The 21,640-nt window shown below is 38.7% G+C and overlaps 1 protein-coding gene across 1 annotated transcript in view; it reads left to right on the top strand.

Moving 5' to 3' along the window:
* The window catches only part of LOC124789485 (GTP-binding protein GEM-like), a 461,064-nt gene extending 445,262 nt beyond the window's left edge, over window positions 1-15,802 (top strand). Inside the window, exon 4 of the mRNA XM_047256864.1 lies at window positions 13,768-15,802. Coding sequence (XP_047112820.1) covers window positions 13,768-14,039 — 272 coding nt within the window. The 3' untranslated portion in view covers window positions 14,040-15,802. The remainder of the gene's footprint in view (window positions 1-13,767) is intronic.
* Window positions 15,803-21,640: the final 5,838 nt, after the last annotated feature.

Here is a 21,640-nt window from a genome sequence, read left to right as displayed (position 1 = left end):
CTTTCTCTATCCATAGGATCTTCAGCATTCTTAAGCAGCATCACATTTGAAAATCTTCTATTCTCTTCTTGTCTGCCGGCCGGATTGACCGTGCTGTTCTAGGCACTACAGTCTGGAGCCGAGCGACCGCTACGTCGCAGGTTCGAATCTTGCCTAGGGCATGGATATGTGTGATGTCCTTAGGTTAGTTAGGTTAAATTAGTTCTAAGTTCTAGGCGGCTGATGATCTCAGAAGTTAAGTCGCATAGTGCTCAGACCCATTCTTCTTGTCTAAACTATTTATCGTCCATGTTTCACTTCCATACATGGTTACATTCCATACAAATACTTTAAGAAAAGACTTCCTGACACTTAAATCTATACTCGATGTTAACAAGTTTCTCTTCTTCAGAAAAGCTTTTCTTGCCATTCCCAGTATACGTTTTATACCCTTCCTACTTCGACCATCAGTTATTTTGCTTCCAAAATAGCAAAACTCATCTCTATTTTAAGTGTCTCGTTTCTTAATTTAATTCCCTCTGCATCACCTGATTTAACTCCATTATCCTCGTTTTGCTTTTGTTGATGGTCATCTTCTATTCTTATTTCAGGACCCCGTCCATTCCATTTAACTGCTCTTCGAAGTCCTTTGCTCTGTCTGACAGAATTACAGTGCCATCGGCAAACCTCAAAGTTTTCGTTTCTACTCCAAATTTTTCTTTTGTTCCCTTTACTGCTTGCTCAGTATACAGATTCAATAACATCAGGGATAGGGTACAACCCTGTCTCACTCCCTTCTCAACCATTGCTTCCATTTCGTGCCCCTCGATTCCTACAATTGCCATATGGTATCTGCTCGCGCGTTCCTACACTTCTCCGGAACCCAAACTGATCTTCCCCGACGTCGGCTTCTACCAGTTTTTCCATTTGTCTGTAAAAACTTCGTGTTAGTATTTTGCAACCGTGACTTATTAAACTTATATTTCTGTAATTTTCACGCCTGTCAGCACCTACTTTTATTGGGAATGGAATTATTACATTCTTCTTGAAGTCTGAGGGTATCCCGCCTGCCTCATACACCTTGCTCACCAGATGGTAGAGTTTCGTCAGGGCTGGCTCTCCCAAGGCTATGAGTAGTTCTAATGGAATGTTGTCTACTTATGGGGCCTTGTTTCGACTTACGTCTTTCAGTGCTTTGTCAAATTCATCACGCAATATCATATCTCCCATCTCATCTTCGTCTAGGTCTTCTTCCATTTCCATAATAGTATTGCCCTCAGGTACATCTTCCTTGTGCAGACCCTCTATATACTCCTTCCACCTTTCTGGTTTCCTTTCTTTGCTTAGACTGGTTTCACATCTGAGCTCTTGATATTCATACAAGTGGTTCTCTTTCCTCCAAAGGTCTCTTTAATTTTCCTGTAGGCAGCATCTGTCTTACCACTAGTGATATATGCTTCTACATTCTTACATTTATCCTCTAGCCATTCCTGCGTAGCCATTTTGCACTTCTTGTCGATCTCATTTTTTGGACTTTTGTATTCCCTTTCGCCTACTTTGTGTATTACATTTTTGTATTTTCTGTTTCGTCGATTAAATTCAGTATCTCTTGTGTTACCCAAGGATTTCTACCAGCTGTCGTCTTTTTCCCTACTTGCTACTCTCCTGCCTTCACTATTTCATCTCACAAACCTACCCATTCTTCTGCTATATTCCTTTCCCCTGTTCTTGTCAATCGTTCCCTAATGCTCCCCCTGAAACTCCCTGCAACCTCTGATTTTATCAGTTTATCCACGTCCCATCTGCTTAAAATCCTGCCTTTTTTAAGTCTGTGGACCTAGTAAACAACTTAAAAGGTATATCTGTCTCACACAGTGATAAATTAGTATCCTTTGATGTCAGCAGTTTGTTTAGGGTAGAATGAATTGATATTCTGACAGAGCTGATGCACAAGTCTAATGTCAATCCTGTGGATTTGAATGACTTGAGACTGGCCACACAGACATGTCTTGCACAGAACTATTTCCAGTTCCAAGGCACTCTTTATAAACAATTAGATGGCTTAGCTATGGGTTCCCCTCTTAGTCCATTGTTGGCTGAAATATTTATGGACCATTTTGAACAAAATTTTCTAAAAACAGAACCTTTGAGTGCAAACATCAAATACTGGTTTACGTATGTAGATAATGTCCTGTGTATGTGGACTGGTACTACAAGACAACTCAACACATTCTTGAAAAACCTAAACAGTCAACATAAAAGTATCCAGTTCACTATGGAAATTGGCAACAAATCCATAAACTTCTTAGATCTCACCATTGACATCAGTACACACACACATTGTTTCAAAATTTACAGAAAAACAACTACTACAGACACAGTAATACCTTCTTGCTCACAACACCCCATAGCTCACAAACATGCAGCTTTCCACTCAATGGTACACCGTCTCATATCTATCCCCATGTCCAGAGATGATTTTAAAGCAGAGTTAGATACAATAAAATTTATTGGCACAGCCATTGGCTACAATCCTGTTCTTATTGACCACATCTTGCCCAGGAAACAAAAACGGAAAATTATACCCCTCCTCAATGCCCCACCTGCTTCCCCATCCACTGTCTGCAAGAAATGGTGTACTCTACCATTTCTAGGTCAGGTATCACAGACTGTAGCCAAAGCACTGAAATCCTGCAAGTATAGGCTTTCCTACTATGTCAGGAACACTACAGCCCAGTGTGTTTTTAATAGCAAAGACAAGATTCAGTTATTCGCCAACAGTGAGGTATACAAAATCACCTGTTCTGATTGTGACAAATTTTATATTGGTCAGTCAAGCAGAGACATATCAACTAGGCTGGCTGAACATGAACGCAGCTGGAGGTTGCAGAATTCAGACTCTGCATTTGCTGAGCATGTTCTGAGTGAGGGTCACAACTACCAGCCAGTGTCCCATATACTTCACTTAGCAAACAAAGGCCATAAACTCAACCTGCTGGAAGCCCTGGAAATTAACAAACATCTTGCTCACAGTCCAGATCTCATCCTAAATGACCAGACACAACTCAACACTTCCCCTCTCCTAAACTTCATATAATCATCTTTGTTGTGCATTACTTCCCACATTCTCTCTTCCTACATATTCCCATTTTCCTGTATACCTTAAGTTGTTTTGTTGCAGTTGTCTTTGTATTCCACATAGGCTGTAGTTTCAATAGTTAAGGGTTTCCCTTTAACTTGTACTTGTATTACTGTCCATGTTTAACTCCCCTTGTAGTTGTCTCATCAAATACTGTTTATATTTTACTTTGCTCATTTATTTAATGAAAACTGGTACACAGCCACTGCTTTGTTTATAATGTTAATGTGAAAATGCAGTACCACCACACTCTCAAACTGTAGGTTCCCTCAAACACCTCCATTTTCCTGCATTTAATAAATGCAGAAAAATTTCTGTTTATCTTATTGACATTGCTTAAGTTCCTTATTTATTCTGTATTTACATTGACAACTGTCTCTTCATTTCTTTTTTTAAGTTGGTTGTGTATCACTCTCCATGTTTCATACCTCTAGATGCAGTATTGTCTAGTACTAATTTTATCTTATTAGTTTTGTTTATTAATAGGAACTGTTATGTAGGCATGCTATCCCTATTTTGTGCTAAAGGTTTTCCTGTCAACTCCATTGATATTTATGTACTGTTCAGTTTTTACTATTTCATTGCAAAGATGTTACTTACTGTATGTTTCTACTTCGCTTTAGATGTGTTACTTCTCTTCCAATGTTGTCTGCTAACACTTAACTTCTTTGGTGATAATACTCAGTAAATGTCTGAAGATGGCCTTGTAAGCCGAAAACCAGTTAGCAATAAAAGTAATATTGTAGAACAAAAGCAAACTGGTTTTTTTCATTTATTATTATAATGTTGTTCTACCAAGAACGAAGATTCCGTCAATATAAGTTTGTTCAGTTTTAATCTGCAATATATAACCAATAAATTGTGGTCAGGGTCCACATATACCTCTAGAAATGCATTACAATTAAAACATGGTTCCGAAATCTCTGTCTTACCATTAGATAATTAGTCCGACCCTTCTGGTGTCTCCAGGTCTCTTCCACGTATACAACCTTCTTACATGATTCTTAAACCAAGTGCTAATTGTGATTAAATTATATTCTGTGCAGAGTTCTACCAGGTGGCTTTCCCTTTCATTACTTTCCCCCAGACCGTGTTGCCCCTCCTGCCGGAGGTTCGATTCCTCCCTCAGGCCTAGGTGTGTGTGTTGTTGTTAGCATAAGTTAGTTTACGTAGTGTGTAAGTCTAGGGACCGATGACCTCAACAGTTTGGTTCCTTGGGAATTTACACACATCTGAACATTTTTTAACGGACCGTATTCATCTACCACTTTTCCTTCTCTTCGTTTTCGAACTATCGATAGTTTCGAAAAAGGTGACTCGATTCGAGATATGAGAATAGCACAAATACGATTTACGAATGGCTGAAATCATGGCAAGACCTCTCCATAGGATACAAGACAAGTACGTGGTTGAATGGATAGATTTGATTCCAAACTGCATACTGCATTTCCACCAGAAAGCGTAACACTATCAGTGACCCGAATGTATGCCTGTTGAACCAATACCTCCTTTTTTGCGGCTGGACAGTGACATAGTCATAGTCATCATGTTTTTAATAGCACAGTCGTTATGTGAAATATATTTTGCCAGCAGCAGAATCCTTTTGCAATCAGCTTGAAATGTCGGTATTGAATAGTGTTCCTCGAAGAGAACATCCCTCCAAGGATTCATAATTGAGCTACCTGGTGAGTGTAATCCAACTGCTTAAAAAAAATTACTCGCCATGCAAAGTGACTCTCCTGACCAATTTAATTAATTAGCCCGTCAATACTCATCTTGTTATGTTGCAGTTCTTCTTATGTCCGTGCTTGCTAAGATAGTAGGATGAGGAATTCCACCTTAACACAAGGCACCTTTTTCAGTTTTGTTTCACCCAGACATGTTTCAGCACTTTAAGTGCTATCTTCAGTGGGTTATTTTATTTTATTACTGTAAAATTGTTGTTCAGTATTAACATTTAATATTTACAATTGTGTATGAATAATTGTAAAATATTATACAGCATTTGCTTACAATTCAGAGTTGAGATATGTATTAACGACATGATGCACAGTATGTTTTTTATAACATTACGTCTAAAGTTCTAGTTATAGTTTAGTTGGCAATAGAGTGGATGTATGCATAAGTTTATATACCTTACAAGGAAGCTACTGGGTATTTATTTTCGTAGCTAGTCTGCTACCCAATACACAACTTGTCATCTGCAAACAGCAAAACGTAAATTTTATTTAGCTCTTTATTACATATTTACAAACGGAAATGAGTATACATCACGTTTTTTGTGTATAACTACGGCTTTGATGTTGTTGTATTTTCTCATATATTGTCCACAAGATGAATACGCTGATTTCTGTGACCTGTTATTTGTGTGTGTGTTTTCAGGATTGGAAAGAGAGAATATGGGTGCTTTTTCTTCTTTTTTTCGTGAGTTGTTTTGTATTGCTGTTATCTGTATAGTTCTTCAATGGTGGCAAAGAGGGTTTTATTGCACAGTGATGTCTATTCATTCAGTACTTTCTTCCCTTGGTCTATTGATTTTTGATGTGATAGTTTTTTTCTACAGTTAACTTCCACTACTAGTTTTTAGGATCTGTGTGTCAGTTTCAATGTTTGTTGGGTGGTGATTGTGTGCTATCAAGTGATCTGCGAATGTTGAGTGTGAACTACAGATTTTCAGTGCTCTGAGATGTTCTGTATGCCTGGTTCTGAATTCCTGCATGTTTGACCCACATATACAGATTGACAGCAGTTGCAAGTAAGTTGGTGTATACCAGACTAGCTGTATTTGTCAGTGTTGGTGGTATTTCTTCCAAGTCTGCTTTGTATTGTGTTTTTTGTTCTGTATACTACGTCGAGTCCTTGTTTCTTTGGTATATTACCCACCCTGTGCGTGACTTTGTTGTTGTAAGTCATTATGTGCCATTTGTTGTTTACTGTCTGCTGATTTGTTTTGTGTTGGGTTGTGTTTGTGTGTGAGTTACATTGTTATGTATTGCTTGTTTTTGTATTTTGTAGTTTATTTTATCTACTCTGTTTCCATTTACCCTGTGCAATTTATTTTATTGTGTTCAGTTCTTGTGTGGAATCATGTTTGTTTGTGGGTGTTTTGTTCAGTCTTTGTAGTAAATATCTGAAGCTGGCCTCTTTGTGAGTTATGGGGTGATTGGATTGGTTATGAATAATGGTGCTGGTGATTGTGGCTTTCCTGGAGATTGTGAATTCATGTTTGATGTTTCTCTTGTGTACGGTGAGATCTCATAAATTAAGTACTCAATCTGTTTATGTTTCAGTCGTGAACTGTATCTGTGGGTGGACGGAGTTTATGTTGACATGAAGTTCTTTCTTGCTAGGCTGAGGTTCATCTATTAAGCAAATTATGTCATCTACATATCTCAACCAAAATATTATTTTGTACTATTTGGTTATTACCATTTTCTCAAAGATTTGTTTTTCTATCTGACTGAGGAAAATGTCAGCTAGTAGACCACTGATTGGGGATCGCATGGGTAGTCCATGTTGTTGAGAGTAAAAATTTTTGTCGAATGTGAAGTAGTTTTGCTCTGTGATGAGCGTGAGTATGTCTGTTATTTCTTGTATGTTTGCTTCCTTGTAGTTGGAGGTTTCTTTCTGTGATGTTGATGGTTTATTCTGTTGGGATGTGTGTCTACATAGGAATAATGTCAAATGATGTGTACTCATTTCCGTTTGTAAATGTATATTAAACAGATAAATAAAATTACGTTTTGCTGTTTGCAGATGACAAGTTGTAGTTGGGTAGCAGATTATCTACCAACATAAATACTCAGTAGCTTCATGCAAGGTACCTAAACTAATGCATACATCCTCTCTTTTGCCAATTAAGCAATAGCTAGAACTTCAGACATAATGTTATAATCACCATACTGTTGGCAGTAGAGTGGATGTATGCATAAGTTTACATACCTTACAATGAAGCTACTGGGTATTTATTTTCATAGCTAGTCTGCTACCCAATATACAACTTGTCATCTGCAAACAGCAAAACGTAATTTTTATTTATCTCTTTATTACACATTTACAAACGGAAATGAGTATACAATGTTTTCTGTGTATAACTACGGCTTTGATGTTGTTGTGTTTTCTCATATACTGTTGACAAGGTGAATACGCTGATTTCTGTGACCTGTGATTTGTGTGTGTGTTTTCAGGCTTGGAAAGAGAAAAGGTTAATACATATCTCAACAGTGAACGGTAAACAAATGATGTATAATGTTTTACAACAATTATTCATTCACAATTGTAAATATTTTGTACCAAAAGTTTCTCTAAATATTAATATGTAACAATTTTACAGTAAGAAGAAAAATAACCCACTGAAGATAGCACAAAAAGTGCTGAAACTTGTCTGGGTGGAATGAAACTGAAAAAGGTGTCTTGCATAAGGCGGAATTCCTTGTGCTATAGCCTACCAATGTGATATCAGTGAGGTATCGCATGGTGGGTGGTTAAGGTATCTCGGATGTGATTCTTGAGTTGGAGAAGTAATCAGGCTTTTTTCCACAGCGGCGGCATATTTTAACGAAATTTCAATCTCCCACCTGCACAGGAAGAGATGAGAATCATAATAAAGTCATATGTATTACTGAATTATGAAGTGATAACGAGTATAAACCTTATATTTATTTACATCTTCTCTGTGCTGTTACCTTGAAAGACTTCATATGTGGTGAGGCATTTGTTTACTTTAAGTAAATTTGAAAGTGAGGTGGCAGGAGGGGCAGAGGTGCAGCATGCTCTTAGCACTCCCTTATGAGCAGAAAATGAGTTTAATATTCTAGTCCTGTGTTCTATGATATAAAACATATTAAGCTGATCAGAACAGATTTCTTCTACCTGATAAGAAAATACTTAGAGGAAACGTAGGATTCTCACAAGTAACGATGCTTTAACAATCTGAAAAGCGCGTATGCTCTCATTCCTTCTGTCTTCGAAAATAACTTGTATAAAAGAGTGAAATCTAAAATTTATATGAGAAATTCGAGGTGTGTGGTCGACATCACTGCTGTCTTGGATTGGATGAAGTGGATTTTTTAAACCGGGCAGGGTTCTTTGTCAGGGTGGAACTGTATATTCCTGTACACACCCAAGGTGCAGCTGTTTGTTTTGCAGTGCACCATGGCTGGCTGCAGGAGTGGTCATGAGCAGTCAGCAACTGGATGTGCGAGTGTTTCAGTGATCTCTGACATCTAGCCATGACAACTGGGTACTGGTTTAAGTGTGTCATGTTTACTGCTACTCAGTACATCGCAGTGGACTCTCTTGCAGTGGCATTTGCTGTTACCTCCGCCCTGGGCCCTTAGTCCTTCCGAATGTAGTGGAGGGACCCAGTTTAGGAATTCTGTAGTGCTTTAAGAACCCAGTCACAATGTCAAATTCCCTATTGATCAGTTGATCGTTTCCGATAGTTGTATTGCAAGCATGCATCTGTCCGGCCACTCCCACAAACTGATTAAAAAGACATATCATGCAACTCAGCCGAATTTGAAATTTTGAGTTACCTCCAAGGTGATGGAGTTACCACCAAAAGACCTAAGTGTGCCAATATCTACCGATAGGAGGTAAGGGAAACAAAAAATCCAGTATGGTTTGGAAGCGAGGTGGTTTCAGGAGCAAATCCTGCCATATATTCCAATACTATTAACTACCAACAGAGATCACTGGAAAACTGTCCCATTAGCCAAACACTCTGAGATAATGAGGGAATTAAAAAAATGGTTCAAATGGCTCTGAGCACTATGGGACTCAACTTCTGAGGTCATCAGTGCCCTAGAACTTAGAACTACTTAAACCTAACATCCATGCCCGAGGCAGGATTCGAACCTGCGACCGGAGCGGTCGCGCGGTTCCAGATTGTAGCGCCTAGAACCGCTCAGCCACTCCGGCCGGCAATGAAGGAATATTTCTAAGTCATCCACAGCTGCAGGTTTCCCAGGTAAATGCTGATTTGTTTGCAGTCGATCCAATTGCGATCAATGGTGTGTGCAGAGATGGCAGTGGCATACTGCAGGACGTGACTGTTTGAGAAGAAAGAGAGAGACAGAGAGAGTGTATGTCTTTTGACAGGAGTTTCTCAGGTATCAAGTACCAAAGGAATGCCGCCACCTGACGCGTTTTTGGGGGATTAGCGTGACGTCCAGTCTTTGTGCCACACGGGGCTGCTGTATGGGCGAGTACAGCAGTCGAAAAGCTCCAAATGGGCATAGTATGGTCTCTTGACCACCACACTCTTCGTTCCTGCAGGCTGTTGCACTGGCAGGCGGTGGACAGTGCATACTTCGCAATCTAAAGATTTTTAACGGTCTAAGTATGTGTGATGAGTGTTTCATGATGGTGTTCTATGTGTGATCGAAATTAAAAAAGTGATCGATTTAATTAATTCATTTCATGTATTTTACAAGACCTGCATGTTTTCAAACAACAGAGAATGCTGAGCAAGAGAGATCTTACCCCTGGAAATCGAATTTTTTATAAATAAATAACATTCATTTTGCTATATAATTGAATTTCCTGTCTGAGACCCTTCCTCTTCACCACAGAGGCAATACCCAGTGGGTGTGCAGGGGGGCGAGTGGGTGAGGGGAGGGGTGGGCTGGGGAATTTACCACAGGCTGAGGGGTTAATTAATTGATCAGTTTAATTAACTGGTAAATCAAGCTGATAGAGTGGGAGGGGCTATTCAAATAACTCAGGCCCAAAAGTGTACTTGTATCAGTGAGTAGGAGGTGGAGGGTTAGAGGTTTCCAGAGGTGTTGCGAGGAGGATAGGGAGGAGGGAGGGGAGGGATGGGAGGGGTTTCTAAAGGGGATGGATTATCCCTAGGGCGTCATAATTAGCTTAGCAGAACAATACGTTAAGGACCTGTCAATCAAAAGAAAACAATAGGTTTGCACCTGAATGTATGCTTGCCCCTAATGTAGGCAACCTGTACCAACAAATTGTTCTAATGCCAACCGTGCCCCACTACTCTCTCCATTACTAAACTGGTGATCTCTTGATGTTTCAGAATGTCTTATCAACTAATCCCTTCTTCTAGCCACAAATTTCTTCTCTCCCCAGTTTTATTAGGTATCTCATCATTAGTTACATGATATACCCATCTGATCTTCAGCATTACTAGTCTACATTTTATATCATCTCTCCTTCTGCCATCAGTAGTTATTTTGCTGCCCAAACCTTAAAAGTCTTTGTTTGTGCTCCCTGAATATTAATTCCTACTCCAAATTTTTCTTTGGTTTCTTTTACTGCTTGTTCAATGTACAGATTGAATAATACTGGGGACAGGCTACAGCCTTGTCTCACTCACTTGTCAACCACTGCTTTCCTTTGATCCCCCTGGACTTCTATAACGTGTCTGGTTTCTGTACAAGTTGTAAATAGTCTTTTGCTGCTTGTATTTTACACCTGCTACCTTCAGAATTTCAAAGAGAGAGTTCCTGTCAACATTGCCAAATGCTTTCTTTATATCTACAACTGTAAGTGTCGGTTTGCCTTACCTTAACCTATCTTCTTGTCTGGTGTTGAATGTAAATACTGTAATAGTGAAAAATCCCTTATGTTTAGTGAGGACATAATAAGTAAGAGAAGATGCCTATACACCAAAATTGTTGTAGAATGTCAAGTGTGTAATGGAACAAAGTGTACAGTGTCACCTCTGATGGATCTCCCATCACCACCTTTCAAATTTCACAGGTGGTAAATACATTTTCATAATGCCGTAACAGTAAAATCTATGCAGAGGACAGCAAAAGAAACTACAGGTATTTGTCAGTCCACTGATATTGTTGCTGCATTGGATGGTTCATGGCAGAAGAGGACCAATACATCACTGAATGGGGCTGTCACAGTTACTTCTGTATACACAGGCAAGGCACTGGACAATGAATGTCTGACAAAACACTGCCAAGGCTGTGCCAATAACGTAAATGATTACAAACGTGACAGAAACTTTGAAGGTGTGGAAAGCAAGGGCGCATTCTCCATTTTTTATAGTAGGTCAGCTGCTATACCCAGCCTGCCATAAACCCACTAAATTGGTGATGGTGATGTGAATGGTTCAATAGTGTTATGGCAGCCAAACCATATGGAAAAACTGAAGTAAAAATGGAATGTATAGGCCATGTGCAGAAGAGAATGGGGGCAAGACTCTGCAAGGACTTGACAGGAAAAAAAACTCTGATGGCAAAGCAATTGGTAGACAAGGCAGACTTATCAAATCATAAATGGAAAATAGGAGAAACAGCCAAAATGTCAGTGAGATGAGAAAAGTAAATTGGGTAACTCTGTTTCACAGAATATCCGCTGATCATCCATGGCACAGTCTCTGCCTAAAAGGAAACACTCCATGGTGCAAGTAAAATAGGTGTGAAGCAAATGCACAAAACCATACAAATGCACATCTCATGCAAGAAACAGTTATGATGGAGTGATTCTTGAGTTTCTCCCGGCGTATTTGATAATCAAAATATCCACGGGTGTACTGCCGGTCTAGTGTCCAACGGGCACAATATTTCGGCGATCATACATGTCGCCATCGTCAGGTGAACTGACGGACTGAGCTCCTGTGAACGTGCCGGCACGGAGATCCGTACGCTATGGCTGTTAAGGGGGAACTGGGTTCGGTCGCGGCGGCGGCCGATTTAAATACCCTCCGCCCGCGGCGCGCTCCCTCCGCGCCCCACGCCACGGTCACGCGGTGGAACAGATTGCGACAGCGTCTGAGATGACGTCGGTGTGATGGCTCTGTCCGCCGTGGTCGTCACAACTATACGTTTGCTCGATTTACTTTTGATTAACCCAATCGCTGGTTCCCAAGCCTTGCTATGATTATAGCCACAGTCACGGTTTATGAGGTCGTCATTGGTGCGAATTTCGATGGCCTCTCTAACAACGCTGTCCCAGTATCTCGACGTCTGTACCAGAATCCTCGTGCGTTCATATTCTATAGCGTGATTTTCCGACAAACAATGTTCAGCGATCGCCGACTTGCGCGGATACATCAGTCGAGTGTGCCTCTGGTGTTCACGGCATCGATCCTCGACGGTACGCATCGTCTGACCAATATACGACTTGCCACATTGACACGGAATCTGGTACACGCCGGCCTTCCTCAAACCGAGGTCATCTTTGGCGCTCCCCACCAGTGCACGAGTTTTATTCGGAGGACAAAACACAGTTCCGACCCGGTGTTTCTTCAAAATGCGGGCGATTTTCCCAGAGAGAGCGCCTGTATATGGAATAAACGCAATGCCTACCTCCTCCCTCGTGATTTCATCCATCTCCACAGGTTGTGATGTAGTGGCTGGGCGGAGAGCACGTTGAATCTGCTACTCTGAGTACCCTTTTTTTATGATTGAACTAAAATCACTATATGGAGATCTTTCAGATTCTAGACACCTGGAAAAATGTTTACATGGCAAACACAGTATACAAATGAATGCTTCAGTTGTTGCATTTGGGAATGCTTGCCAAAAACTGCTTTTGTTGGCATGTCAGCTTTTCAGATTGCTGTGATGGTCACCATAATATTTTTAATGATGGCAGTGACAAGCAGATTAAAGTCTGGGGACAGCATAAAATGTGGGCTGCTGTGAGTGGACAGGTAACATGTCACTGAAGATGGAAAAACTTGCTGAATCATAAGAAAGGAGACCAGAAAACAAAGAAAAGAAACAAAACTATATAATATGAAAAATGACAACCACAATCAGCAAGATTTTAGAGCTAGAATGTTTTGCCACGTTATTATTGAGAAGAAAGTATGATGAAAATTAGTTTCAATTTCCCATAATGAGCAGTTTTATGTACTTAGGTATCATTATGCAATCCATTATTAAAGCCACAAAAACAAAATTTTGCATGAATCATAATATAGTGCTTGCCTACATAGTGAACCACTTTTTTCAACAATGTATTAATATTTTATGTTGGAGCAGTCATATTTAATTAATTTATTAGAAGAAAAAAATTAAGTTCTAAAACAACATTTTTTTAAAGAGACACAAAACAACAAATCGGTAAGTATTCCTGTTTTACTGTATCAAGATGATAGTTAAAAGCAAAAATTGTTTCCATCTTTCATGTTGAGTAGTATGGAAGTACATTGTAGCTAAAATAAAAATTGCAACTAAATGAGTATGTAAGATAAAAATCAGTATTCACTCTACTATGTATTACAAAGTTTTTAATTTTTTTACATGGAAGTCAAAATATAGGCTACTAACTGCTTGGTTTAAGTTTCATTCCACTATCCATTAAAGTTTCTGAGTTATTAAATTTTAAAATACTACTAAAAACTACTGGCTGTGACATACCCTTCCCATTAAATACACTGAGAAAACACTTCATTTTTAACTAAGTTACACAGCTTGCTATACACAATTATTTCGAATGAAGGGAAACAGGTTTCTTGGTAAAATGTTGCAAACTCTGCAAATTCTCTGGTTGGGGAATTTTTTTTAAAACGTATATCATCATTTTACAGCTGTTGTCAATATAACTGCTATGATAAATTATTATTGTTGTGAGAGATATTATCAGTAAATTATAAATCAAAAAATTAAACTTTTCTGTGTTTTTCTGTAACCTTTATAGGCGTTTTGTTTTTGTTGCAGATGGAAAATGTCTTGCATGCACCTACAGGGCAAAGTTCATAGAAATTTCTGTGGGAATCAGCCACAATGTGGATGAACTACTAGTCGGCATTCTCAACCAAATTCGACTGAAAATCCTGCACACAGTCATTTCTGAGCGTGAAAGCTCAACTCACTGGTATAAGAGCCGTGGCGTTGTCCGTGCAAGTATGAAAGCCCGCCAGATGTTTACATGGCTGTTTGGAAAAGAAGATTCCAAGTTCAAAAATTGTGAGAATCTCCATGTTCTTTAAGTTGATGAGGTATGAAGTGCAATACAATATTGTAAATAAGTTTCATCTAAGAATAAAATATTTATATGTCGTAGTAGAGTCTGGTTGTGCTTTTCATCACCACTAAGAGTTCATCTGTCTTTCAGATATTCAGTTTAGATTCTTTTTCAACTTTAAAGCCTATTTTGTCAGTCCATGAATATTGTTGACAGTTTACAAAGTGGTGATACACTATTTGAATAGAAAATCTCTGTCAAAAGGTCAACAAAAAAATTCTTCCATATATTTTGCAAATGATGAAAAGTACTGCCTCAATTTCATGAAGAAATTAACACAAGAACTTTTGTTAATAAAATGAGTGAAAAAATAGATGGATGTAATTGTACAGAAAATTTATACTGCAAGAATACATGTTCAAAATATATTTACAGCATGATATATGTAGTTGACAAGTCCACAATAGATGACCATAAGGTTTATCTTTGTTTAGTAGATAGCTATTGTTGAATGAAATGTCATTCATATACTAAAATACTGAAAATAGCATTAAATTGAGAAGTGGACCATATCCCTTTGCGAAGATTGAAGGTTGGTCCTTAATAAGTTACCTGAGGTCACCTGAACCTCAAAGCCACATTCTAACTGGTGCTGAAGACATATATGCCAAAATGAGTTCTGATAATATATACTTGCCTTTCTTACTTTAAGAACTGTAAGCACTATACATTTTTGATATACTGTATATGACACCTATTATTTAGAAAGAAAAAGACCATCATTTTGACTAAATTTTGGTCACAAACATTATCATATTTCCACATAAAAAACAAATAAATAATTAATAAAAGAATCCATATATATGCTGGTCCCTTACATCACAATGAAATTGAAGTGTAGCTTGAAGGAAGAATAGTATGTGAGTTCAAATGAAACCTAACAGTGCCTTTTAGTACATTTTTATTACAGTTTATAACTTATAGAGTTTGATTTCTATTTAGTAATTTAATATAACAAGAGTAAGTAGCCATTAAATAAAGTGAGTGGATAGGATTTTGTTAGAAATTAGTGTATTATTTTTTATTCATTGTGTGCTGGTACAAAATTAAAATGAATTATGACACTCTGCAATGAAGTAGCATGAAGTAAATAAAAGTGAGTGTACATTATTGTGAGATTGCATTGTTTGCTTATTGTGAAAAGAAAGAAACACATGTAACTGCTCTACATCCTTCAGCAACAATAATAAAGGTGCTAAACAACTAATAATTCATCACTATTTCATTAAAATTAATTTCTTTGTAACTTTGACAAACTCTTTAGGATGCTTAAATACTTAATTTCATTAACATTCTCATTCATCTGCTGGTAAAAAGAATGCTTTTGTCTTATTCTTCTGAAAGTTTAATTTTTTAAATTATAGAGTCTGCTTTAAACAGTATATCCATGCAGTTAGAGTCGCATTGTCAATGGTTATCAATGATTACTATTTCCATACATTCATCAATAAAATTGAGTTCATGTGTCATGACAATACTACAATTAATACAATATTTATTCTGATATGATTATAATACTAAGAATGTATCACATCTAGTGCTAGAACTAATATGTTGTGTCAGGTTTTCATTAGCGCAGTAATTTATCACTTAGTATTAGGAATGTATGGTTAAATAAATAAGAGGAGGTCATAAATGTAATGTGCCACACAGTGACCAATGGCACATTATTGTAACAGTATGTACAGAGTGTAAAAGCAGAAACAATAAAGTTTATTTCAAATTTTATGAATTTTACTTTGAAACATTCCTGATAATATGAAGGGGAACAGTAAAAGGTATGATCTGCTTACTACATTCTTGAAAATAAGGAACAGGTTAGGTGTATTAGTATCAGTGGTGTGAGTATGTTGCCTGTCAAGCTGTGTATGTGTTTCCTAATTCATTCAGCACATATGAGAAAATCATGGTTTCCACAAGAACGAATAGTCAAGATAAATGTAAATAATGTGTGACTAAGGCCTCCCGTCGGGTAGGCCATTCGCTGGGTGCAAGTCTTTCGATTTGATGCCACTTTGGCGACTTGCATGTCAATGGGGATGAAATGATGATGATTAGGACAACACAACACCCAGACCCTGAGTGGAGAAAATCTCCAACCCAGCTGGGAATCAAACCCAGGCCCTTAGGATTGACATTCTGTCACGCTGACCACTCGGCTACCGGGGGCGGACATAGTCAAGATAATGCAGTAGGTTATTATTAAGCAAGAAAAAATCATGGTCTGTCTGAAATGACCTTGTCAACGTGAACAAACAACTTTTGTTAAAAAATTCTTAACAAAGGCGACGGACACAGTTTTGCTGGTAGCACTACGCAAATGTGTGAATGAAACAAATTTCGACGTGAGCTCCACAGCTACGAAAATATAAGAGAAGCCTTGTGTGCTGGTAACAATAGGACCGTATAAGTCAACGGCTGCTAGATGTAGTTTCACAGGAATGATCGGATACAGCTGAGCATAAAAGGAAGATATTGTTGTCTTGGCTTTCTGACATAATTTGCACTTCATAAGAACACGACGAATGCATTTCTCTATGTTAAAGAAATAAGACGTTTGACGAAGAATGAAACAGCATTTGCGGGCTCCATAATGAGCGTAACTGAGATGTGTGAACCCTACAAGTTCGTTAACTAGATGCTCGGGAATGCAGACACGCGAGGTAGAACAGTCAGGTGTTAACCGTTTAAACAAGATGGTGTTCCGAACGAGGTAGTAGAATCTGATAGAAGGTTTGTTTTTGTCGTGCCATTGCTGTTTGATGCCTTTCCAAATCGGATCCCTGTCTTGCTCTTTAGCAATGTCGGTCATCGCCTAAGAAATAGTTTTCGAAAGCTACCTGTTGAATGTACAACACACTGAAACTGGTTGTTCAACAGAATTTTGTCACGCCACACAGAGTACTACCAAGTGAGCAAGATAATGCATCACCGACAATATTTTCAACACCGGGAATATAGATGACCGTAAAGCGAAATTCTTGTAAATACATAGCCCAACGATGTAAACGCTCATGAGAAAGTTTTGCGAACATAAGAAATTGCAGCTCTCTGTGGTCAGTATAAATCTTGTCAAATAAGAAGTGTCGGAATTTGGCAAAGGCCCACACGACTTTTGAATTGACAAATTGTTGTTGGCTTCCGTCGTGTCAGAACCAGTTGGAGCTTTTTGCCGCTAAGTTGGTACAAACGTGGGATATCGAGAGCCCTGTAGTGCACAAAACGAAGGAAAAAATTGACCAAACAGAGAAAACGTCTGACTTGTCGTTTTGAAGTGCGTGTGGTGATGTCACAGACAGCTTGCAACACATCCGAGTCAGGTTCAGTGCCAGAAACGTATATGACGTGACCCAAAAATTTGATGTCATATTTGTCAAATTCAGATTTGCTGAGGTTGACTCTAGCACAATGGGTCATAAAAGACTTGTAACAAAGAATTCAAGGTATCGTTGTGCTCATCCCGCGTCTTTTCGGATATGAGAACACCATCGACATAAGTGGTAATATTATTTTTCAAATGCTCTGGTAAAATAGAATTTAAATCTCTAATGAATACTGTAGACGAAATATTTAATCCAAAAGGAAGTTTACGGAACTGATAGCATATGCCAAAACAGAGGAAGGCCGTATATTTGCGGCAATTAGGGTGCAGTTCAATCTGTCAGAAACTATATTTTAAATCAAGGGAGGAGAAAACTGTGACGCCATGAAATTTTTGATGAATCTCCTCCCAGGTTTGCGGTCTATCGGTTTCTGGTATAATGTTGTTGTTGATTTGTCTCGAATCGAGAACAAGCCTCAGTGAACCAACTTTCATTCGCACAATATGAAGCGGACTGTTATAAGGACTGGCTGCCGGCTCAATAATACCATGTTGAAGAATGGAATTCATTTCTTCTTTGACTTTCAGACGATAAACAAAAGCAATGGTGTAGTGTCGTCTAACAAAAGTACTGCGTGGCTTAACTCGAAATTCATAAAGAAAACCACGAATAGTGCCAGGTACATGATCAAAAACGTGGGCATGAGTTCCCAAGATTTCCCGTAATTGTTGTTTATGAAAATCAGAGGTGGCTTTACAATTGTCAACTTTGTTCTGAATCGTGTCGAAAATGTCAGTCACAGTGCCACCACCATCGTTCTGCTCACGGTACGGGTCAGCAGAATTAAATGTGTGATGTAACAGTTGATATTTCTATTTGAGGAAAGAAAATGCAGGCGGTTATCTTGTTCCTCGGTAGAGAAGCTCTGATCAAAATTTAAAAATATCATATTGCCGTCGTTTTGTAACGTAATACAGGAGTTGTTAAATCCAGCACTGCTTTATGCCTGTTTAAGAAATGACTTAAGTTATTAAAAGTGGAACGATAAGAAAGTTAGCGAAAAACGTGTGACCTCGAGTAGAAAATTGTAAATGAGTTTGAAATTTGACTTCAACGCTTGTACCAGGTAGAGCACCATTTATTTCGATTTTGTAACATCGCACAAGAATCATCAAAAATGCAGCGGTTGGATGCTGCGTCACTGACGGCAATAACAAGAGAACCAGAATCCAGAACTGCTTTTAATACGTTTTTGCCTACTTGAATGGTAATAACAGGATAATAAAGATGCTTCAGAGGCTGGTCAATTTCACGTAACAGTAAATCCATGATGTCTTCTAAGCGCATCATATGCTCTATAATGTGTGCAGAATGCGATGTACCCTGTGTTGGCGCAGCATCGGCATAATCTGACGCCTGGAAGGCTAGTCATTGTTGCATAGCGTCTGCACCGTTCGGTGCGTTGGCAGAAGCGACTTCAATTATTTGAACAGTGGGCTGAGGTTCTGAATGATTTAGATTACCTTGTTGCGGGTGAAAATGTGAATCTGGTTCAAATGGCTCTGAGCACTATGGGACTTAACTTCTGAGGTCATCAGTCCCCTAGAACTTCGAACTACTTAAACCTAACTAACCTAAGGACATCACACACATCCATGCCCGAGGCAGGATTCGAACCTGCGCCGTAGCGGTCGCGCGGTTCCAGACTGTAGCGCCTAGAACCGCTCGGCCACACCGGATGGCTAATCTTGTTCATTTAAGCATAAAGACTAGTTGTTATTAAAGTGACCTTAATTCCTGTAATTATGATTAAAACATCTGTTTCCCTGATTATTTCCACTATGACCTCGGAAGTGCTAGGCATTGCCATAAGAGTTTTCTGGTGCGGCTGCTGTCTGTAGTTACGGATATTGTTCTTGTACAAAATTATTGCCATAATCATTTTGTGAGAATGTTTGCTGCTGTGACAGCTGCTTCGGCAAAGGCTGATTTATGTGTTGTCCGGAATTAACATATTGCTGACTAGACTATTGAAAATTATGGCTCTGCTGTAGATAGTTATTAGGAAGACTTCGGTTCTGCAGAAAACATCGTTGCTAATTTCAGTTAAAATTCTGGTTGTTGTTGTCAAAATTTCTGTTACGTCTTACGTTCCCAAAATAATTACTATTATTGTGATTGAAAAACGTCCAGAATGGCCATCGTTGTGTTTGTAGTGAAACTTTCGGTTGTGATCAATCTCAAGTAATTGTAAAACGCCGCGAAAAGCTGTCTGTTCACCTGCTCTTAACGCACATTTCAAATTTCCTGGAAGTTTTGAAATACAGAGGTGGTTCAAACCTGACGGGCTGAATGGCTCAAGTAAATGCTGGTTTTGTTGTACGTTAACGTTTCAAAATTCGAGTTGGTGAAGTTCGGTAAATTTATCAATTTGCCTTTTACAGCACGCTGTGTCGTCTCAGACCAGTATGCTGCGAGGAAAGCGCTTTGGAATTCTTCAACTGATAAACATGCAATCGGTCACATTCTTGTCGACGGTTTCCCTTCCAAAAATCTACAAATATAAATTCTAATTTATGAGAAACAGGCCAATTTGGCGGAAAGAAAAAGTAAATTGCTGAATCCAGTACAAGGGATGCAAACAATTAGGACCATTACGAAATACTTTGAATTTTCTGATATAAAAAATGCTTTTAGCCAAATCTATCGGTTCTAAAATTATCAAAATAATTTTGTCGACTGAAAAAAGTGCTAGAGTTGTCATGTAATTGCAAAGAGTCTCTTTCTCTGACCGGATTAGGAAACTGAGGTTGCGAAGAATTTTCTATATTCTGATCGATACAAAAAAATACAGTAAGCCACAACAGAAAAATGGCTCGAATGTGAAGTAATTAGGTCACCCATACCACAGCTGTGTCAGTGGTGTTATGCTTCTGATCCCTCTGCTTGGCTGTAGCACGTGGTAACTGTCTCATCTTCGAGGCAGTATATTCCCTATCAGCAGGTGGTCCCTGATGTAACTGCATGTGCGAGACTTCGGTCTGACCCGCAATACCTACGCCAGTGTTGTTATTTTATTCAGTCGTGCTCAAAAATAGTGGTGGCTCTTCAAAATCTATTGAAACATAAAATACAAGATCATTTACAAAAACAATTCTTACACATGTAAAAGTGGCACCAAAGTTGATGTCCAGGCATGAACAGTAATTGAGGGTAGCAATTTTTTAAAAGTATTCCTTTGGGAAAGAAAATCTAGGAGTGTGCTCTCAATTTAATTCTTGCACCACTGCAAAGATGAGCGAACCAGATGTCAGCGTCAATGGCAGTGAGAAATAGCTGAATTTAATAAAATTCAACAAAACTCCAGGGCCTGAACAAATTGCTCTCAGATTCTAAACTGAATTTGTGACTGAACTAGTGCCTAAAGAGGCTCACTTTTTAATTAAACACAATAAGAAGAAATCTGAAGAGTGCTAAACCTTCTCCTCATTATTTGAGTCAGTACCACACCAATGCATATTATCGAAAATATGATCGTATGAGGTATCAGACGAAATATATGACAGGGTTGAGGATTTCTTGGTAGGGAGGATGCAGCATGTTATCTTTGATGGAGAGTCAGCAACAGATGTAGAAGTAACTTTGAGTGTACCCCAGGGAAGCATGTTGTGTCCTTTCTGCTATTCATGAGCTATATTAACGATCTTGCAGACAATCTTGGTAGTAACCTCACACTTTTCACAGACGATGCAGATATCAACAACAAAATACAGTTAGAACAAAGCTGTATGAAATGTTCAGTCAGACCTGGATAAGATTTCAAATTAGTGTTTAAATGTTCAAAACTGTGTAATGTGCATTTCACAAAAAAAAAAACATAGTATCCTATGAAAATAATATTAGTGAGTCACAGTTTCAATCTGGGTATAACCACTTACTAGTGGAATGACCACATAGGCTCATCCATGGGTATAGCAGTTAGGGAACTGCAATCAGTTTACAAAGGAGATTGCTTACAAATCACTTGTGTGACACATTCTAGAATACTGTTCAAGTGTATGGGACCCATAAGAAATACGACTGGTGCGGGGTATTGAATGTATATGGAGAAGGACAGCCCAAATGGGCCAGGTTTGTTTGACCCATGGGAGAGTGTTTCTGAGATGTTGAAAGAACTGAACTGGCAGAAACACATAGACAGAACAGCACAGACAGAAAGTGCCCTGAGAAATTGTACTAACAA

Source organism: Schistocerca piceifrons, chromosome 3 (genome assembly GCF_021461385.2).
Source record: "Schistocerca piceifrons isolate TAMUIC-IGC-003096 chromosome 3, iqSchPice1.1, whole genome shotgun sequence".
NCBI classification, from domain to species: Eukaryota; Metazoa; Arthropoda; class Insecta; order Orthoptera; family Acrididae; genus Schistocerca; species Schistocerca piceifrons.
The sequence above is the reverse complement of the archived record's forward strand: the minus strand, read 5'-3'. Positions and strand labels throughout refer to the sequence as shown.